Consider the following 18,309-nt stretch of genomic DNA (forward strand, 5'->3'; position numbering starts at 1 on the left):
GCAGCTTTTACTGCTGCAATTTTATGAAAGAGGAAGTTAAATATTTAGCTGAACGTTAACTATTTCACCTTCACTTGAATTCAACTGAACATTGTATTTATGTTTACTACTGATTTTCTTTCCCCCACAAATTAAAAAGGAGATTAAAAAGGAGCCATTTCATTATTCTCCAGGCCTCCTCAGGACCTCAGATTCCCATAAAGATCCCTGGTTTGTCTTCCTCATTTATCTGTCTGTCACTTTATATTTCAGTCACAGCCTCAAGCCATTAGTAAAGTGCTCTGATTGCTCTCTCTTTCTCTCTCTACCTCTATGCATTTCTCTGTCCTTCTTTATGTTTGCATCATAGAAAAACCGATGCAAGATGAGTGACAGAATTGAGAAAGAGAAAAAGAAAGTCAAAGAGAGTGACAGGGGCAACAACCCGCATCGCCCTATAATTTCCTGTACGCTTCTCTGCATACCAATGATCTGCGGCATGCATGAGTATTAAATGCTGATAACTCCATAAATGATATGCCCTGCATCCTGTAACTAATAATTCATTTTTAGATTTTGCTCCATGCTGACGATGTGTAACCTGAGCGTCAATCTACTTATGCATTCATCCTCTTTTCCATCTACAGCACGAGTTAAAGACAAACAGTGCTGCGTGAGATCTCTTACATGGGCCTGCCCTACAGTATGAGCTGAACTGGGATCAGTCTGAGAGTGCTCTTGGAAAGCTTAAACTCATTTAATCAATAGATGCATCCATGCAGTTTTTTTGGTTATGTGCTGATAAGGAAGAAGGCAGTCATCAATATGTTAGCAACATAGACTTGTGTTAGAAATGTACAAATGAGTGTCAGGAGGGTTTCTTCTAATTAAAAAAAAGTTTAAATTAGTTGGTATGGAGCCCCACACATGTCATATCATGGGCACAAATAAAAAATATTTCAGGTCAATCTTGGCCATGTAACTAAAATGATGGAACAAATTAGTACAACAGGATAACAATTAATGTGTGGGAATTAATTATTGATTTGTGGCCAAGATATCTTGTTTTTTTATTACTCCACACATCATGTGCTACATTGAAATCACATAACTAAACATATACAACTATCCTGGGAACCTTCCTATTTTCAGATACTTTTGCTGAATAAATTATTAATATCTAACTGTTAATGGAGAAGTTCATTTCCAGAACAAAAATCTACAGATAATGTACCCACCCTGTTGTCATCCAAGATGTTTATGCCTTTCTTTCTTAAGTCATAAAGAAATTATGTTTCTTAAGGAAAACATTTCAGGAATTATCTCCATATAGTGGACTTCAATGGTGCCCCTGAGTTTGAACTTCCAAAATGCTGTTTAAATGCAGCTTCTAAGGGCTCTAAGCTCTAAGTTCTAAGCTAGCAAAAAAATTTTAAAAATGTAAATACTTTTTTAACCTCAAATGCTCATCTTGTCTAGCTCTGCCATGCGCATGCGTGTTCTGTGTAATCCAGGTCAATACAGTTAGGGTATGTTAAAAAACTTGCATCTTATTTTCTCCTCCAACTTTATAATAGTCCTACATCACTGCAGAAGTACTTGACCCAGTGTTTACAAAGTGAAAATGCAAAGAAGGTCAAACACCCTTTACAAAAAAAAGTAAAGCAGCGATGTAAGATGACTTTTAAGTTGGAGGAGAAAATGAGGTGGGAGTTTTTCCATATACCCTGACTGTATTAACCAGGATTACAGAGTACAAATGCGCATTGCAGAGCTAGACAAGATGAGCCTTTGAGGTTAAAAAGTATATAAATTTGTATTTAAAAAAATTACCAATTGTTTCGCTAGAAAAGACCCTTATTCCTCGGCTTGGATTGTTTAGAGCCCTTTGAAGCTGCATTGAAACTGCATTGGACGTTCAAACCCGCGGCCACCATTGATTCCTGAAATGTTCTTCTCAAAAATAGTGATGGAAAATATTAAGCTTTGCGAAACACAGAGGCTTTCCCCTCAACTGTATCGTAAAAAGTTTCTTTACTCTAAGCTTTTTTTAAGATGGTCATCTTGTGGTCAAAAGGTGGAAAAAGCTTTGCGTCCCAGGCAATCCAGCAATTTTTTGACCGTTTCAGATAATAAATTAGTTTGTGCTATGAAAACCTGTATAAAGCAAAGAAAACATGAAGTCTATATACATTTGTCTTTATTTCAGTCTTAAACAATATGAATAAATGAGTCTGTGAATAAATTTGTGGAAAAAATAGGCAAGACTGTACGCATATACAAAATAACCGAAGATAATCATACAATGGTCAGTTAAAGTGTACAAAATTAAAAATACAAAATTAACATGCACAAAACAACACATGGAAATATTTATTCGTATTATGGTTTATTCTTAACAAACAAGTGAATGAAACTGAGCAAGTTGTTCGTGAGATTTTCGAATTAGAATACAAAGCAGTCATGTGGTTGGGTGTAAAAACAAAGCTTTGGACGTCACAGAACATGTGGTTTTGGCAAAACTAATCAAGCTCCGGCACAGTGCTTCACTGTGAGATGTTGATACAAGCTTCGAAGCCTTGGTGTCGAACATCACAGCACTACTCAAAAAACATAATTTATTTATGACCGAAGAAAGAAAGGCATGAACATATTTAATGGCAACGGGGTACATTACCTGTACATTTTTGTTCTGGAAGTGAACGTTTCCTTTAAGGATTAAAGGGATAGTTCACTTAGAAATGAAAATTACCCCTTGATTTACTCACCCTCAAGCAATCCTAGGTATATATGACTTTCTTCTTTCAAACAAATCTAATCTGAGTCATAATAAAAAATGTCCTGGCTCTTCCAAATTTTATAATGGCAGTGAATGGGTGTTGAGATTTTGAAGTTCAATAAAGTGCATCTATCCATCATAAAAAGTGCTCCGCGGGTTGGGGGGTTAATAAAGGCCTCCTGAAGCATATTGATGCATTTTTGTTTCATAAATATCCATATTTAAAACTTTATAAACCTTTTTTATGGCCTTCTATTAGACTATTGAATCTCAACAGCCATTCACTGCCACTATAATGCTTGGAAGAGCCAGGAAATTTTTCAATATAACTCAGATTGGATTCGTCTGAAAGAAGAAAGTCATATACACCTAGGATGGCTTGAGGGTGAGTAAATCATTAGGTAATTTTCACTTTTGGGTGAACTATCCCTTTAAGGCTCTCTAGTGCCTATGGGCACAAATACCTACATGTAGGTATTACATCACTGCAGTGAGATCTGCACATTGGTTAATGGTTAATGGTTAATTCGCCTATGCTGTTAAGTGTTAGTATGAAGTGATAGAATGAGACAATTGTCATTGTAGCAAAAATGCATGACAAATACTCAGTGTACTTTCAAATATGAATAATTTGCTCATATAGGCAAACTGACATTGCGAAAGAATAACTGTAGGCTATGAGTGTTAATAACTGAAACACTAAATGAACTGTACAGTGATGGAATTCTCCTTTAAAATTTACACCTTCAAGCAAGAGTACAAAATCACATTTTCTTCATTAGAACAAGCAAGTAAACCGTTTAAAGGTGGAATATGTGTAAAATGGATGTGCTGAATTCAAACTGAATAAAATATCTGGTGCGCTTCAAGAGTCTTTGGGTTAATTAGCTGCTATTAATGCACAGAGACAGTCTCTCTGGAGATCAATGAGATCCATGTTCAAAAGTGTAATAGTCACAGAGCAGATTGTTAGCAGCCCTGTGCACTACCCATAACGCTTGCATATGCACTGGTGTTGTATAACATCTGTGGAAGCCATGTATGCTACTTCCCACAGGTTCAGAACAAGGCAACCATCCAAAATGCAGAATGTTTATGACTCAACACGTTCCAAAAGCAGTGAGAGAGAGGAGGAATAGAACAAGGGGTAAGAAATTGCAGGAAGATAGAGAAGATAAAATATGACAGGTGAACAGGCGTCCAGAGGGAGAGACAAAGTGGAGAGAGAGGGGCCAGAGGTAATACAGAAAAGCAAGAACAACAGAGACGGATCAATAAAGATGAGAGGCTAGGAGAGGGAAAACAGAGAGAGGAGGCAATATGACATCTATGGAGGAGGGTTAAATGGCAGGAAAGCCACACACAGCTTGTATTCATCCATCAAAAATGAAACCATCAACCTGCACATAACTATTAATCTATCCACTCTGCCTGTACTCACATACTGTACATTATCATGCAGAGCTTGGGGCAGCACTTATAGAGGAACAATACGTCCTTCACAGTGAAATCTCCCACATGTCTACATGCAACATGGACTGCACAGCAATGAAATGAAGAGGAAAACAAGATGAACCTCGATCACCATGTAAATGTAGAATGCAAACAAATACATTTCCTTTGCAGTAATTCATCAATTTATATAAGTTTCCATGCCGGTTCAGGCTGGTTTATACTGGTCTGGCTGGTGGACCAGAACAGTCATGCTGTTTTAAAAAGCTAAAAAAATGCTTGATGACCAGTCATTCATTTCTCACTCTCATGTCCTTCCAAACCTGTAAGAGCTTTGTTCATCTTCTGAACACAAATTAATATTTTTAATGAAATCTGAGAGCTTTCTGACCCTGCATAGACAGCAACACAATTGACACGTTCAAGGCCAATAAATATAGTAAAGACATTGTTAAAATAGTCCATGTGACAGTAGTGGTTCAACTGTAATGTTCAGTAAAAATAATGACTTCATTCAACAATTTCTTGTCTTCTGTGTCAGTCTTTGACATGCGTTCATAACGCATGCGTATGGTGCTTATAGGGTTAGACAATAATTCAATATCAATATATATTGTGATATAACACATTTCCGATATTTTGATATACAGTGTCTCAAAAGTGAGTACACCCCTCACATTTCAGCAACCATTTTAGTATATCTTCTCAAGGGACAAAACCATAGAAACTTGGATATATTTTAGAGTAGTCAGCTTGTATGGCAGTATAGATTTACTGTCTTCTGAAAATAACAACATACAGCCAATATTGTCAAAATAGTTGGCAACAAAAGTGAGTACACCCTAAGTGATAACAGCAGTATGTTGTTTAACCATGCAAAGCCACATGTCCTGTACATCATGTTTATGTTTTTGTCTGCTTGACAGTACCATACAAACTTGTGTATCTTGTATTAGAGCAGTTAAAATTAGGTGCTTTAAGTACAGTTTTCTCATACTGACCACTGGATGTTCAACTTGGCAAAGAACTCTTTGAGGATTTGAGAATTAGAATTGTTGCTCTCCACAAAGATAGCCAAGGTTTTTAGAGGTTCGGTAACACCCTAAAACTGAGTTACACTACAGTGGTCAGGGTCATACAGAGGTTTTCCAAGATGGGTTCCATTCGGAACAGGCCTTGCAAGGGTCGATCAACAAAGTTGAGCACCCGTTTTTGTGCGTCAGGTGCAGAACCTGGCTTAAAAAAAACAGATGCATGAGTGCTGCCAGCATTGCTTTAAAGGTTGCAGAAGTAAAAGGTCAGCTTGTCAGTGCTCAGACCATACGCCGCACACTGAAACAAGTCGGTTTGCATAGGTGTCATCTGAGAAGGAAGCCTCATCTGGAGCTGGCTCACAAGAAAGCCTGCAAACAGTATGCTGAAGACAACCTGTCCAAGAGCATGAATTACTGGAACCATGTCCTGTGGTCTGATGAGACTATAAGATAAACTTTTTTGGCTCAGATGGTGTCCAGCATGTGTGGCGATGCCCTGGTGAGGAGTACCAAGAAAATTTTGTCTTGCCTACAGTCAAGCATGGTGGTGGTAGCATCAGTGTCTGGGGCTGCATGAGTGCTGCTGGTACTGGTGAGCTGCAGTTCATTGAGGGAAACATGGACTCCATTATGTACTGTTTATTCTGAAGCAGAACATGATGCCTTCCATCCAGAAACTAGGCGGTTTTCCAACGACAGTTTTCCAACATGATAACGATCCCAAACACACCACCAAGATGACAACTGCCTTGCTGAGGAAGCTGAAGGTGAAGATGATGGGGTGGCCAAGTATGTCTCCAGACCTGAACCCTATTAAGTTCACTTAGGGTGTACTCACTTTTGTTGCCAGCTATTTTGACAATAATGGCTGTATGTTTCAGTAATTTTCAGGGGACAATAAATCTATACTGCTATACAAGTTGCACATTGACTACTCTAAAATATATCCAAGTTTTATTTTTATAGTATTGTCCCTTGAGAAGATATACTAAAATGGTTGCTAAAATGTGAAGGGTGTACTTTTGTGACATATTGCACATTTCAAAATCAAACGTGGCACAGGTGTTTTACATGAATGTATTTTTGAAGGGGACTGACTGTCTTCAGAAAAGTTTTGACAGCATTTTGATTTTTGATTTAATCGGATAAAGTAGCTGGCAGAGAATGAATTAGCATTTTCAATAAGCCCATCTCTAGCAACATGTTTTTGTTGTTGCTCATTCTTTTCTGTTTTCTGCAAAAACTCTGAGCACTTTTCATATTCTTTATTCTGACTGAAGCATTTTTGTTTCAGTCTAAAAAATCAGTTATCACTCAGTTATAGTTTAAAGTTAAAGATATTAATATTAATAAGCTGAGTCTGAGAGTCTTGTTTATTTGACAGTGATTTCATATTTATTTTGTATGAAGGCTAAATACAAATAAAACTTTTCAGAAGTTGATAGGTACAGAGGGCATTCTTGGTAGTTTTTTTTTTTTTTTGAGTTTTTAAAAATATTGTTCATATTTATATCTGAATTATATCGTATCAACCAAAAGTAATTGATTAAAATTTTGGCCATATCGTCTAGCCCTATTGGTGCTGCTGAATCAGAACCTGAATGCACTGCACCTTGTTTGCAAGCAGAAGAAAATGCACAATGTACATAATACAGTCTCCGTAAACATGTCTAAAGATTTCGCAGAGAGGATGACTTGCAATGTTTTGCCCAATCTTACTTATTTGAGCCAAAATATACAGACGATGAACTAAGAGAGATGGACATTCTACATTCAAAATGAAATTGTTGAATAAAGTCATTATTTTTGTTTTCTTTGCACACAAAAAGTGTTCTAGTAGCTTCATAACACTACAGTTGAACCACTGGTGTCAAATGGGCTATTTTAACAATGTCCTTACTACCTTTCTCGGCCTTGAACATTGTAGTTGCGTTGCTGTCTTCGCAGGGTAAGAAAGCTCTCAGATTTCATCAAAAATATCTTAATTTGTGTTCTGAAGATTAGCGAAGGTCTTACAGGTTTGGAATGACATGAAGGTGAGTAATTAATGATCGAATTTTCATTTTTGGGTGATCTATACCTTTAAGGTAACTAGCTGGAACAGCATGCAAAAATAAACATAGCTCTCACTCTCTCTCTCTCTCTCTCTCAGAAAGTCTTTGTCTCAAATCTCAAAGCCACATAGACTCAAATCATACATCTAAAACTGCAAATGCATAAATTGCATATAAAAAGAGCTTGTTTCTGAACAGATGGAACAACAGAGGGACAGTATAATGAAGTATGAGGTAATAATGAAAGAATAGCATACTAATGTATGAGGTGCTAACTCAGCAACAGCATAATGAGGTACACCATTTAAACATAAGTATATATGGGTCTCAGGAGTGGGCTGCTATCAGTGTCATAGAGATCACCACTGTATGATTCACCCTTTTCCATTTAGCAATGGCACGTGTGCGACTACAAGACCTTATGATACATCTGTCGTGCGTGTCTGCTTGGTTTGTGCCGCATGTGTATATGCGGGTATGTGTGGGTGGAGCTCGGCATGCTAGAGGACATGAAGCTATAGGAGCTGCTGTGCCTGCAGTAGCCATCATTCAACAGCATTAACACAGCACTGCACCAGCGTCTCCATGCTGCTTACTGGATAAAATACATGGAGCAGAGAAAGATGGAGAAAGACAGAAGGCAAAGACAGTTTTTTTGTAAATATATATTTAAAAAATCTTCCATGAGCCCATTTCCAGACCACTGAGGCACACACAGTACACCCAAAGCTCCCTAAGACCATTTAAGCACAAATCATTTCTCCTTCAATCATAAACTGCTCCTCAACTTGTTTTTAATCATGTTAAAATTCTGCATAGTTCTCCATGTAGCTTCCCAAGGTGTCAACTAAGCATTTGTATGACACTGCTGATAGCCATTTCTATTTCTTATCTTATCTCATGCGCTAAACAGAAAAACCTATCCAGTCTCATATGGCCATCAAACACCAGCCTATGCTGCAGAGCAAAAAACACCATGTACAAAGAATCACTGCAACCAGAGGGGGAAAAAACCCCAGAAAACATGGGTGGTGTAGAGTGTGTGTTAGCATGCTTGTGTGGGCTGGTCTCATCCTGGGCAGGTTTAGCTAGACTAGGCAGCAGACAGCTGAGCAGTGTGCCGTCTGAGGAAGTGAATTATTTACTATATCTTAAGTCTGCTGAGAACAGCACTCTACAGTCCAGGACACGGGATGGAGTGTGCGAGGGGCTAATAGTATTAGGCCCGTACTTGTGCGTACATATGTGTGTTTGTGTGTCGTGACTTTGGAGTGATAAAGAATTACAGATAGCTATCTGGTCGATATTGCGAAATAAACCCTGGCAGGGTCACCATGACACTGACACACCTAGTCACTAAGCAAATAAAAAAAGAGGGTATAAAATATTAATCTGAGTTGAAATTATTTTATAACCTTACCTGTATATTATATAAAAGGTAATTTTATTGACTAAATATTGAGTGTCACAGAGAGCTGTGACACCAGATATATTTTTATATTGTTTTACTAGTGGATGCAGGACACTATAGTTTATTTATGTAAGTTAGGATAAAATAAACTGTGAAATATACCCAAAAATTATTCGTACAGTGGACTACCAGTAAAATCTATAAAAATTTGGGACCAAAAATTATTCAGGCTCTTTGACCTGACCATGTTTTGCTTAAGTTTTTTTTTTAATTGCTAATGTGACCTTTTTACACCAAAGACTGAACAAAATTAAGCATTGCTTGGTAATTGGTTGACCTAAATTGGTATTATCTAATTGTGTACTTAAATTTAACATCTGACAGCTGACAGATATTCAACCTAATTCATTACATACCTTTCTATCAAAGCTATCTGACATAATCAAGATGAATTTGTTCTGACTATATGTTTAACTATGAGTTCTTGTCATATTTTATTACCATTTTCTAAACTATAGTGAATAAATTGTGATAATGTGAGAAATGTTGAAGGTATCTAAATAAATTTTGGTTTGACTGTTTACAAGGTACAGGAAATACCAAATTTTCTCAAGGAAAAATAAATAAATATTAACCTTTAATAATATTGAAGGTTAAAATGAACTGATTTGCATACAAATAAATGAAGTTACAATTACTATTAATTAACTATTATTACAATTAACTATATTTCTACTCCAATTCATTTTTTGTAATATAAACATTTAAATCGTGGCTGTCATAAAAACCTGACAGATTTATTCAGACATAAATCAAACATTGAATTAGCATAATACTCCCCAGTTCATTTTTCGAGCTGACTAACGTTCCACATTAAACAGAGCCAAAATGGTATTTATTGTTTGAATATTGCAATAAAATAGACAGAATTTGAAATCAAGCACAAAGCTTATTGCGATTTATTGAACGGGAGGCGTGCTACAATGTTGCGTTTGTTAACTGAAAACAGACTTGACTAATCGATTTTTGGGATTTAAAGGAACACTCCACCTTTTTTTGGAAATAGGCTCATTCTCCAACTCCCCCCGAGTTAATAAGTTGAGTTTTACCGTTTTGAAATCCATTCAGCCGTTCTCCTGTTCTGGCGATATCACTTTTAGCATAGCTTAGCATAGATCATTGAATCCTATGAGACCAATATAGCATCGCGTTCAAAAATGACCAACGAGTTTCGATATTTGTCCTATTTAAAACTTGACTCTTCTGTAGTTATATTGTGTACTAAGACCGGCGGAAAATCTAAAGCTGCGATTTTCTAGGCCGATAAGATTAGGAACTACACTCCCATTCCAATGTAATAGTCAAGGAAGTTTGCTGCCGTAACATGGCTGAAGCAGGCGCAGTAATATCACGCAGCACATGTGGAAATGCTAACTTTATCACATTGGAAGTTACCTAGCTGGGAACTAATTTCAGGTGCTGCGTGATATTACTGCGCCTGCTGCGTCCATATTACGGCAACAAACTTCCTTGACTATTACACCGGAATGGGAGTGTAGTTCCTAATCTTATCAGCCTAGAAAATCATAGCTTTACATTTTCCGCCGGTCTTAGTACATGATATAACTACAGAAGAGTCAAGTTTTAAATAGCACAAATATCGAAATTCGTTGGTCATTTTTGAATGCGATGCTATATTGGTCTCATAGGATTCAATGATCTATGCTAAGCTATGCTAAAAGTGATATCGCCAGAACTGGAGAACGGCTGAATGGATTTCAAAACGGTAAAACTCAACTTATTAACTCGGGGAGAGTTGGAGAATTAGCCTATTTCCAAAAAAGTGGAGTGTTCCTTTAAGAATCAATGTTGTTTCGTAAAAATGAGAATTAATTAAAATTGAGAAATTGATAGCCTATTTTTTTACCCAGCTATTATAAACTACTTATAATGCTACCTGGCAAACAGAAAAATTATATACATTTTATCCACCCTTTTCTTACTGTTTGCATATTGTTATTCTTCTTGTTATTTCTCTATAGCGGATAATGAACCTGAAGTCTCGCCCATAAGCTTACTTCAATGTTAAAGAAAAAGGTGGATCAGCTACTTTGTTACGCCTTCCAAGTTTAAGCTTCACCTTACTGTAATCATCACATAAGCTTCATCATAAGGGTTCATGTATTACCCCGCCTCCTCCAACAAGGGCCCTCACGGATGGTATAGGACAGCTCCGTGAACTCCAAGTCCACTGCTGAGCGCCGAGGCAGGTGAGAAAACATCTGTGCCTCTGTGATATGGTTCTCCACCTTCTTCAGGTGGGTCAGCATGGCAGCATCTGGAAGAGCTCCTGCCGCACGCTTGGTCTCCTCCATGGGAATGGAAACAGACCCCGGCTCTAAGGACTTCGCAGCCATACCAAGAGCCTGGAAAATGTAGGAGAATGCAATGATTAAAAAAATGAGAAAATGGTTAGTAGTGTGTACAGAAGCATAGGAATACCTAATCGCAAAACTACTATCTGCAATCAAATCTAACTCAAATGCAATCACTTCACAAATATATATTTGCAAGAAAGAATATGTCTTTGATGAGTGGTGTGTAATTTCACGCTCCTATATCAGTCTGTGAAACATATGTGAGGTTGAGCTGGAGCTCAGAGAACAGGAAGAACAGAAAGGTGACAAAATCATTCTGTCTTTCGAAAGGAAACACATTAATCATGTTGGCCATCATTTTGTATGAACATTTGTTCATTCTAACCTCATTACATTCTGTTCTAATTAAGTGTTTTAAGTTATGCCAGTTGAATAGCATTAGGTTAACTATATTACCCCCAGACCATCTAGAAAGATGTTGTTTTGAGCATAAAATCAGTGACAGAGGAAGAATCTGCTCAGACGTGAGAGTTATGCACTTGGAGACAGTTTCAGTTAGTAGAGTAATTACCCTTGAAGCCTATGGAATTTGATGCCAGTATTTGAAGCTTTGATGGAAACCTTTTTCACTGTTTTGCGGGGGAAGCTCTCACCAAACAAGCTCACAAGAATACAGAGGACCATTGGGTTGAGCATATCTTTATTTCCTGTATTAGTATTTTTGTAGCGTTCAAGAGTTTTTTTTCCTGAGCACAATCTGTGCTGTTCTTTATTAATATTTAGATCATCTAGTATGATTTCTAATTGTCCTCTAATTTTGACGAAAGCTCTGACAGATTTAGTTGCATTCTTAAAAATGCTGGATTATTTTTAACCCAAATGCTGAGTTCAGCCTGTTGGGTCATTTTATTGGGTTATTTTGATCATTTTTACCCAGGTGCTGGGTAGTTTTTCTGTACTCTAAAAATGCTGGATTTTTTTAAACCCAAATGCTGGGTTCAGCCTGTTGGGTCATTTTATTGGGTTATTTTTAATACTTTTTTTACCTGCTCTTGTCAACCGATCGTGGTTGCATTTCTCTATTAGTGCTACTGGATCTTAGTGCTGCGTTTGATACTATTGACCACAACGTTCTTTTAAATAGACTTGAAAATTATGTAGGCATTAATGGTAGTGCACTGGCTTGATTCGAATCGTACTTATCTGACCGTCATCAGTTTGTGGCAATAAATGAAGAGGTATCATTTAAATCGCAAGTGCAGTATGGAGTACCTCAAGGCTCAGTACTAGGGCCATTACTTTTTACGCTTTACATGTTACCCTTGGGAGATATCATCAGGAAACATGGTGTTAGCTTTCATTGTTACGCTGATGATACTCAGCTCTATATTTCTTCGCAGCCCGGCAAAACATATCAATTCGAAAAACTAACAGAATGCATAGCTGATATTAAGAACTGGATGGCGAATAACTTCTTACTGTTAAATTCTGAAAAAACAGACGTGTTAATTATTGGACCGAAAACCTCCACAAGTAATGGCCTAAAACACAGTCTAATACTAGATGGCTGCTCTGTAAATTCGTCGTCATCAGTTAGGAACCTAGGCGTCCTATTCGACAGCAATCTCTCCTTTGAAAGCCACATTTCTAGCATTTGCAAAACCGCATTTTACCATCTTAAAAATATATCGAAATTACGACCTATGCTATCAGTGTCAAATGCTGAAACATTAATTCATGCGTTCATGACCTCAAGGGTAGATTATTGTAATGCTTTATTGGGTGGTTGTTCTGCACGCTTAATAAACAAACTACAGCTGGTCCAAAATGCAGCAGCTAGAGTTCTTACTAGAACTAGAAAGTATGACCATATTAGCCCGGTTCTGTCAGCACTGCACTGACTCCCTATTAAACATCGTATAGATTTTAAAATCTTGCTAATTACTTATAAAGCCCTCAATGGTTTAGCTCCTCAGTACTTGAGCGAGCTCCTATCGCATTATAGTCCCTCACGTCCGCTGCGTTCTCAAAATTCTGGCAATTTGATAATACCTAGAATATCAAAATCAACTGCCGGTGGCAGATCATTTTCTTATCTAGTGCTTAAAGGTTGTATCAGCGATTTCTAGCCTGAAACATAAAGTGTAAAATTCAGCTGATCTTTCATCACGATCCGCTCGCTGCCTGCCCCATAAATTGTCTGTGAAAAAACCGCGTCTCTCTGGTCAGCCTAGGGTCCGAGATATGCCAAAAAAACAATCGGCACTACCAACCTTTCCACACATAAACAAACAATGTTCCAACCAATCAGCGTCAGGGGTTTGGTGTTGTGGACTTTCGCTCCGCCTCCCTCACATCCCTGCACCAGTAGGAAAGTCCACAACACGAACCCCCTGACGCTGATTGGTTGGAACACGGTTTGTTTTTTTGGCATATCTCGGACCCTAGGCTGACCAGAGAGACGCGGTTTTTTCACAGACAATTTATGGGGCAGGCAGCGAGCGGATCGTGATGAAAGATCAGCTGAATTTGACACTTTATGTTTTAGGCTAGAAATCGCTGATACAACCTTTAAACTCTGGAACAATCTACCTAACACTGTTCGGGAGGCAGACACACTCTGTCAGTTTAAATCTAGATTAAAGACACATCTCTTTAACCTGGCTTACACATAAAAACATTAACACATTCCTATAATTCAAATCCGTTAAAGGATTGTTAGGCTGCATTAATTAGGTAAACCGGAACCGAAAACACCTCCCATAACATCTGATGCACTCGTTGCATCGTAAAAAGAATGGCATCTACGCTAATATTAGTCTGTTTCATTCTTATTCTGAGGTCACCGTAGCCACCAGACCCAGCCTGTATCCGGATCAGATGGTCACTGCAGTCCCCCGGATCCAGTCTGTACCCAGCTTAGATCATGGATCACCACCTGGAGATGACTTCAATAGCCGTGGATGTCAACCAGATGAGCTCCAGAGATGGATCATCACTAAAGACCTCGCCAACCTAGACGGCCATCGGCGCTACACCACAGGAACCTGATGAGTTCTCTACAATCGGACATTGGTACAAACTGCTGGTTTCGTCTGGCCAGAGGAGAACTGGTCCCCCGACTAAGCCTGGTTTCTTTCTCCATTTCTGTCACCTGTGGAGTTTTGGTTCCTTGCCGCTGTCGCCTCTGGCTTGCTTAGTTGGGGACACTTTCCAGCGATATCGTATACTATTTGAACTGAACTGACGATGATATCACTGAATTCATTGATGAACTGCCTTTAACTGAAAATTGATTATTTACAATAATGCGTTACTTACACACTATGGTGCTGTTTAAATACTGTGCAGTTGCTTTGACACAATCTGTATTGTTAAAAGCGCTATATGAATAAAGGTGACTTGACTTGACTTGACTTGACTTTTTACCCAGGTGCTGGGTAGTTTTTCTGTAACTAAGCTGCTGGGTCATTTTTAAAGTTATTTTTTTTCTACCCAACCACTGGGTTGAGCCTGTCTCTAACAAAGCAACCCAGCTGTTAAATTACAGTCAGAGCGTGGGTTTTTTGCATCCACTACAGTAGAGAGCAGTTCCCAGCACCACTATGCACTTGTTCAGTGAAATAAAGGTTTGTATACATTTTATTTCCTTTCTAAAGTCTTTACTCTGCTGTAAATTATATTATTTTACGCAACACAACATACAAGGAAAATATGTCAGTGGTCGTTTTGCATGATGGAAACGTCTTTTTCCTTGCATAACATTAACTGATTTTATTCATTATAATACTGAATTTAATTTAATGTTAAAAATGTTCTCTAATCTCAGTACTGTTTGTTTATGGGCAGGTTATGGACTCAGTCAAGGCATCTTTTGTGTGAAACATCAGGCGGCAGACAGCAGCGGTGGACAGCACCCCATCACTGGCTCACTATTTTGGTGAAAAGTGATTACAGAGAATGGTTGAATACACTTAAATTACTTTTAAATGTACCATTTTTTATTTCTAAAATGATTGTTAAACAAGTTTAATTGTATGTAATATTGTAAATGATCCTGTATTCACCCAAATAAATTCAATTTGTCTTATATTTGTGTCCATGGGTGTTCTTGCTTAATAATAAATGTTCATTTTTTGATTACTGCTTGTGCCTCTAATTCTGTTCATTTTAAGCCAGCAATATAATATTTTTTAAACAATAGCTGATTTAAATAAAACAACCCAGCATGTTGGGGGGGGGGGGGGGGGGGGGGAATCAGCTGGGTCAAAATAACCCATCATGTGTTCTGTCCAACATTTTCCCAGTGTTGGGTTGCCAAATAATCCAAGTTGAGTTGTTTTTTAACATTTAGCATTTTTTAGAGTGTGGTTTCTCACATTTTCCTGCTGGATGTGGAAAGGATGAGGTTGTAATTCCAGAACTGTTGTGGGGAGTAAGGATCAGATTACAACCTGACAACAGTATAGTGCTGATTCACATGAACTTTCTGAATGACATAGAATACGGAAATGCCACACACGCACACACACACACACACACACACACACACACACACACACACACACACACACACACACACACACACACACACACACACACACACACACACACACAGTGTACATAAATAAAGTGTATAGTAAATTACATCTAAATCAGTTTTTCTCAGTGTAAAGAATATTTTAGTATTCTAAAGAATCTTTTTCAATATAAAGAACCTTTTTGTACAATGGAAAGGTTCTATATAGATGTTTGAAAACTAAGACGCCAATAAAAAATTCTTAAGAGTGCAACAATAACTTGATTAGTCCACAGCGTGGACTATAATTGCATTGCACAGAATGCAATACAGAAATTCCTGCAAGAATATCAGACTTTTAAATGCAGTCATATCAGCATTTAATTAAAAATCACCACTCAGATTCAATGACACTGACGCTGAAAAACATTGCACCGAGCTACCGAGGCACAAACAGTACTGACAGCAATGCGAATGTGGAATCCATATGAGTTATTGTATTTCACGTCAATGAGAATGCACTTAGGCTGCAGAAGCTTCTAAACCAGTTCCGGGTGCTGTGCTTGATAGAACCCTGCCTCTCTAAAGAACCAGTGTTTTCAATGTTGCCAGCTAGCAATTTATACGGTTAAAGTGCTTGTATGTCAATATGGTGTATTCCATTAAGAAGTGCTCGGTTTATTGTCCATTATGACTATAGGCACAAGACCAAGCACTGGAGAATCTAAGCTACATTTTAAATAATACCACTGATCTAGGATTGATCAAGAAATCTACATCTATAGGTTTTCCTTAAATAAAATTATTCCGCTGCTGCTGAGGCTGTGATGTTATGGTGGTATCCACAGCTCTATGAAATATATGTGGACCAAACAGTAGACCAAAAATCCTCATGGAACAAAACTGTAAATTCATCCAATCCATCATTCTGGGTGATCATTGTGATTGATGGACCTGCACTTGATCCTCAATGGCCCCATTTATATTTAAGTGATTCATCTTCAAGAGATTTGTCCTGAAAACTTTAGTTAAATTGTTTTTAATTGAATGTATCCATAAGATAGACTGCTGGTCTCAACTGGTTTAAAATGGTCTCTTAAACCAGACAACAGTATGACCAGGTTGGGGGATATATGTGACCCTGGACCAAAGAGTCATCCAGCTTTCCATTGATGTATGGTTTTTAAGAAAGGACAATATTTGGCCGAGATACAACTAATTAAAAATCTGAAATCTGAGGGTGCAAAAAATTGAAATATTGAGAAAATCGCCTTTAAAGTTGTATAAATGAAGTTCTTAGCAATGCATATTCTTAATCAGATATTAAGTTTAGATATTTTTACGGTATGAAATGTACTAATTATCTTCATGGAACATGATCTTTACTTAATATCCTAATGGTTTTTGGCATAAAAGAAAAATCTATCATTTTGACCCACACAAATATATTTCTATAAAGTGATATAGTGAAGCATATTCCTGATTATGTCACTAATAGAGACCTACTGGCCACAATTAATGAAACACTGCCTGATCTTTTCTGAGTCAGTCAAAGCATCAGCCATCATTTTGAGCAGTGGATTTCAATCCTGGTTCTGAAATACCTTAGACTGACACATTTTGAATGTCTCCCTTATCTGACACACCCAATGTAGGTATTGGAGTATCTACTAATGAGCTGATGATATCAATCAGTTGTGTTAAATGAGAAAAATATCCACAATGTGCAGTAATGAGGACTGAGAACCAGTAAACCCTTTAAAACCCAGTGTGGCTGTTCTATGATCTGTCAGAGAAAGGTCATCGTCTCCCTTCACTTACTTCACTTCCCAGCACAGATATAAGACAGAATACAGAATTATGAGGCAACAACATTTTCATAAATTAAGCAATTAATATGAGACCTAAGCTGAAAATGAAACCTTGTGCACCTAGTTATTTTATAGTGCACTGAGTCAGTGTTTAGAATAACATGCATCACATGCCCTGTCAATGACATCACACCCATGCAAAACCACAGGCTAGTGTGTTTATACTGGAGAGCTTCTATGTGTTGACATGACATGATACCTACTTTTTTGACGCGTTGAGTTGATCAAACGTCTCTCCGGCAGCGTGTTTTCTTATAAATACGTCCGGTTCATTCCTTTCAGCTCAAATGTACACACATAAGCTTCAGCAACAGGAGCGGCCCCGCACTATAGTCCAGCTGAGAAAAAAGATGCTCCGTTATACGCCCGATCCCGCTTACCGGAGACGGAGGGGATGCTCTTCTCCTTCAGAAAGCCGCTGCACGTTACATTCATATCGTTCCCTGAAAATATAACGTGACAATTCCTTTCCAAAACAAACATAACAATTATAAATAATTAAGCAGATGCAGAATCCGTGTTAAACCAGGAGTTTCATTTCGGACAGCTGACGGAAGGGCAGACCGTGACTCGATCGTTGCGCATGTACAGTCATCCAGTATGCGTATGGAGCTGTGTAGACAAGAGTTGTGCTCATCCTGCCCGGTCCTCCGGATGCTGCACCGCAGTGTGATATAGCTAGCGAACAGTGGACAGAGAAGCCCTGGCACGCCCGGCGGTCTGTGGTACTGGGCGTAACTCTCATCCGAAATAAGCCCGTGTTACACACTGGAGGACCATTAAAGCAGCAATGATGGATTTGGTTACTTAACCTACGTTGTGGTACTTTGGG

General features: G+C 38.1%; 1 protein-coding gene across 1 annotated transcript in view; it reads right to left on the reverse strand.

The window, feature by feature from the left end:
* abcg4a (ATP-binding cassette, sub-family G (WHITE), member 4a) overlaps positions 1–18,210 on the reverse strand; it is a 31,691-nt gene extending 13,481 nt beyond the window's left edge. The window contains exons 1-2 of the mRNA XM_073839891.1: positions 17,681–18,210; positions 10,898–11,135 (exon numbers count right to left, since the gene is read on the reverse strand). Coding sequence (XP_073695992.1) covers positions 10,898–11,126 — 229 coding nt within the window. The 5' untranslated portion in view covers positions 11,127–11,135; positions 17,681–18,210. The remainder of the gene's footprint in view (positions 1–10,897; positions 11,136–17,680) is intronic.
* Positions 18,211–18,309: the final 99 nt, after the last annotated feature.

This window comes from Garra rufa, chromosome 5 (assembly GCF_049309525.1).
Source record: "Garra rufa chromosome 5, GarRuf1.0, whole genome shotgun sequence".
NCBI classification, from domain to species: Eukaryota; Metazoa; Chordata; class Actinopteri; order Cypriniformes; family Cyprinidae; genus Garra; species Garra rufa.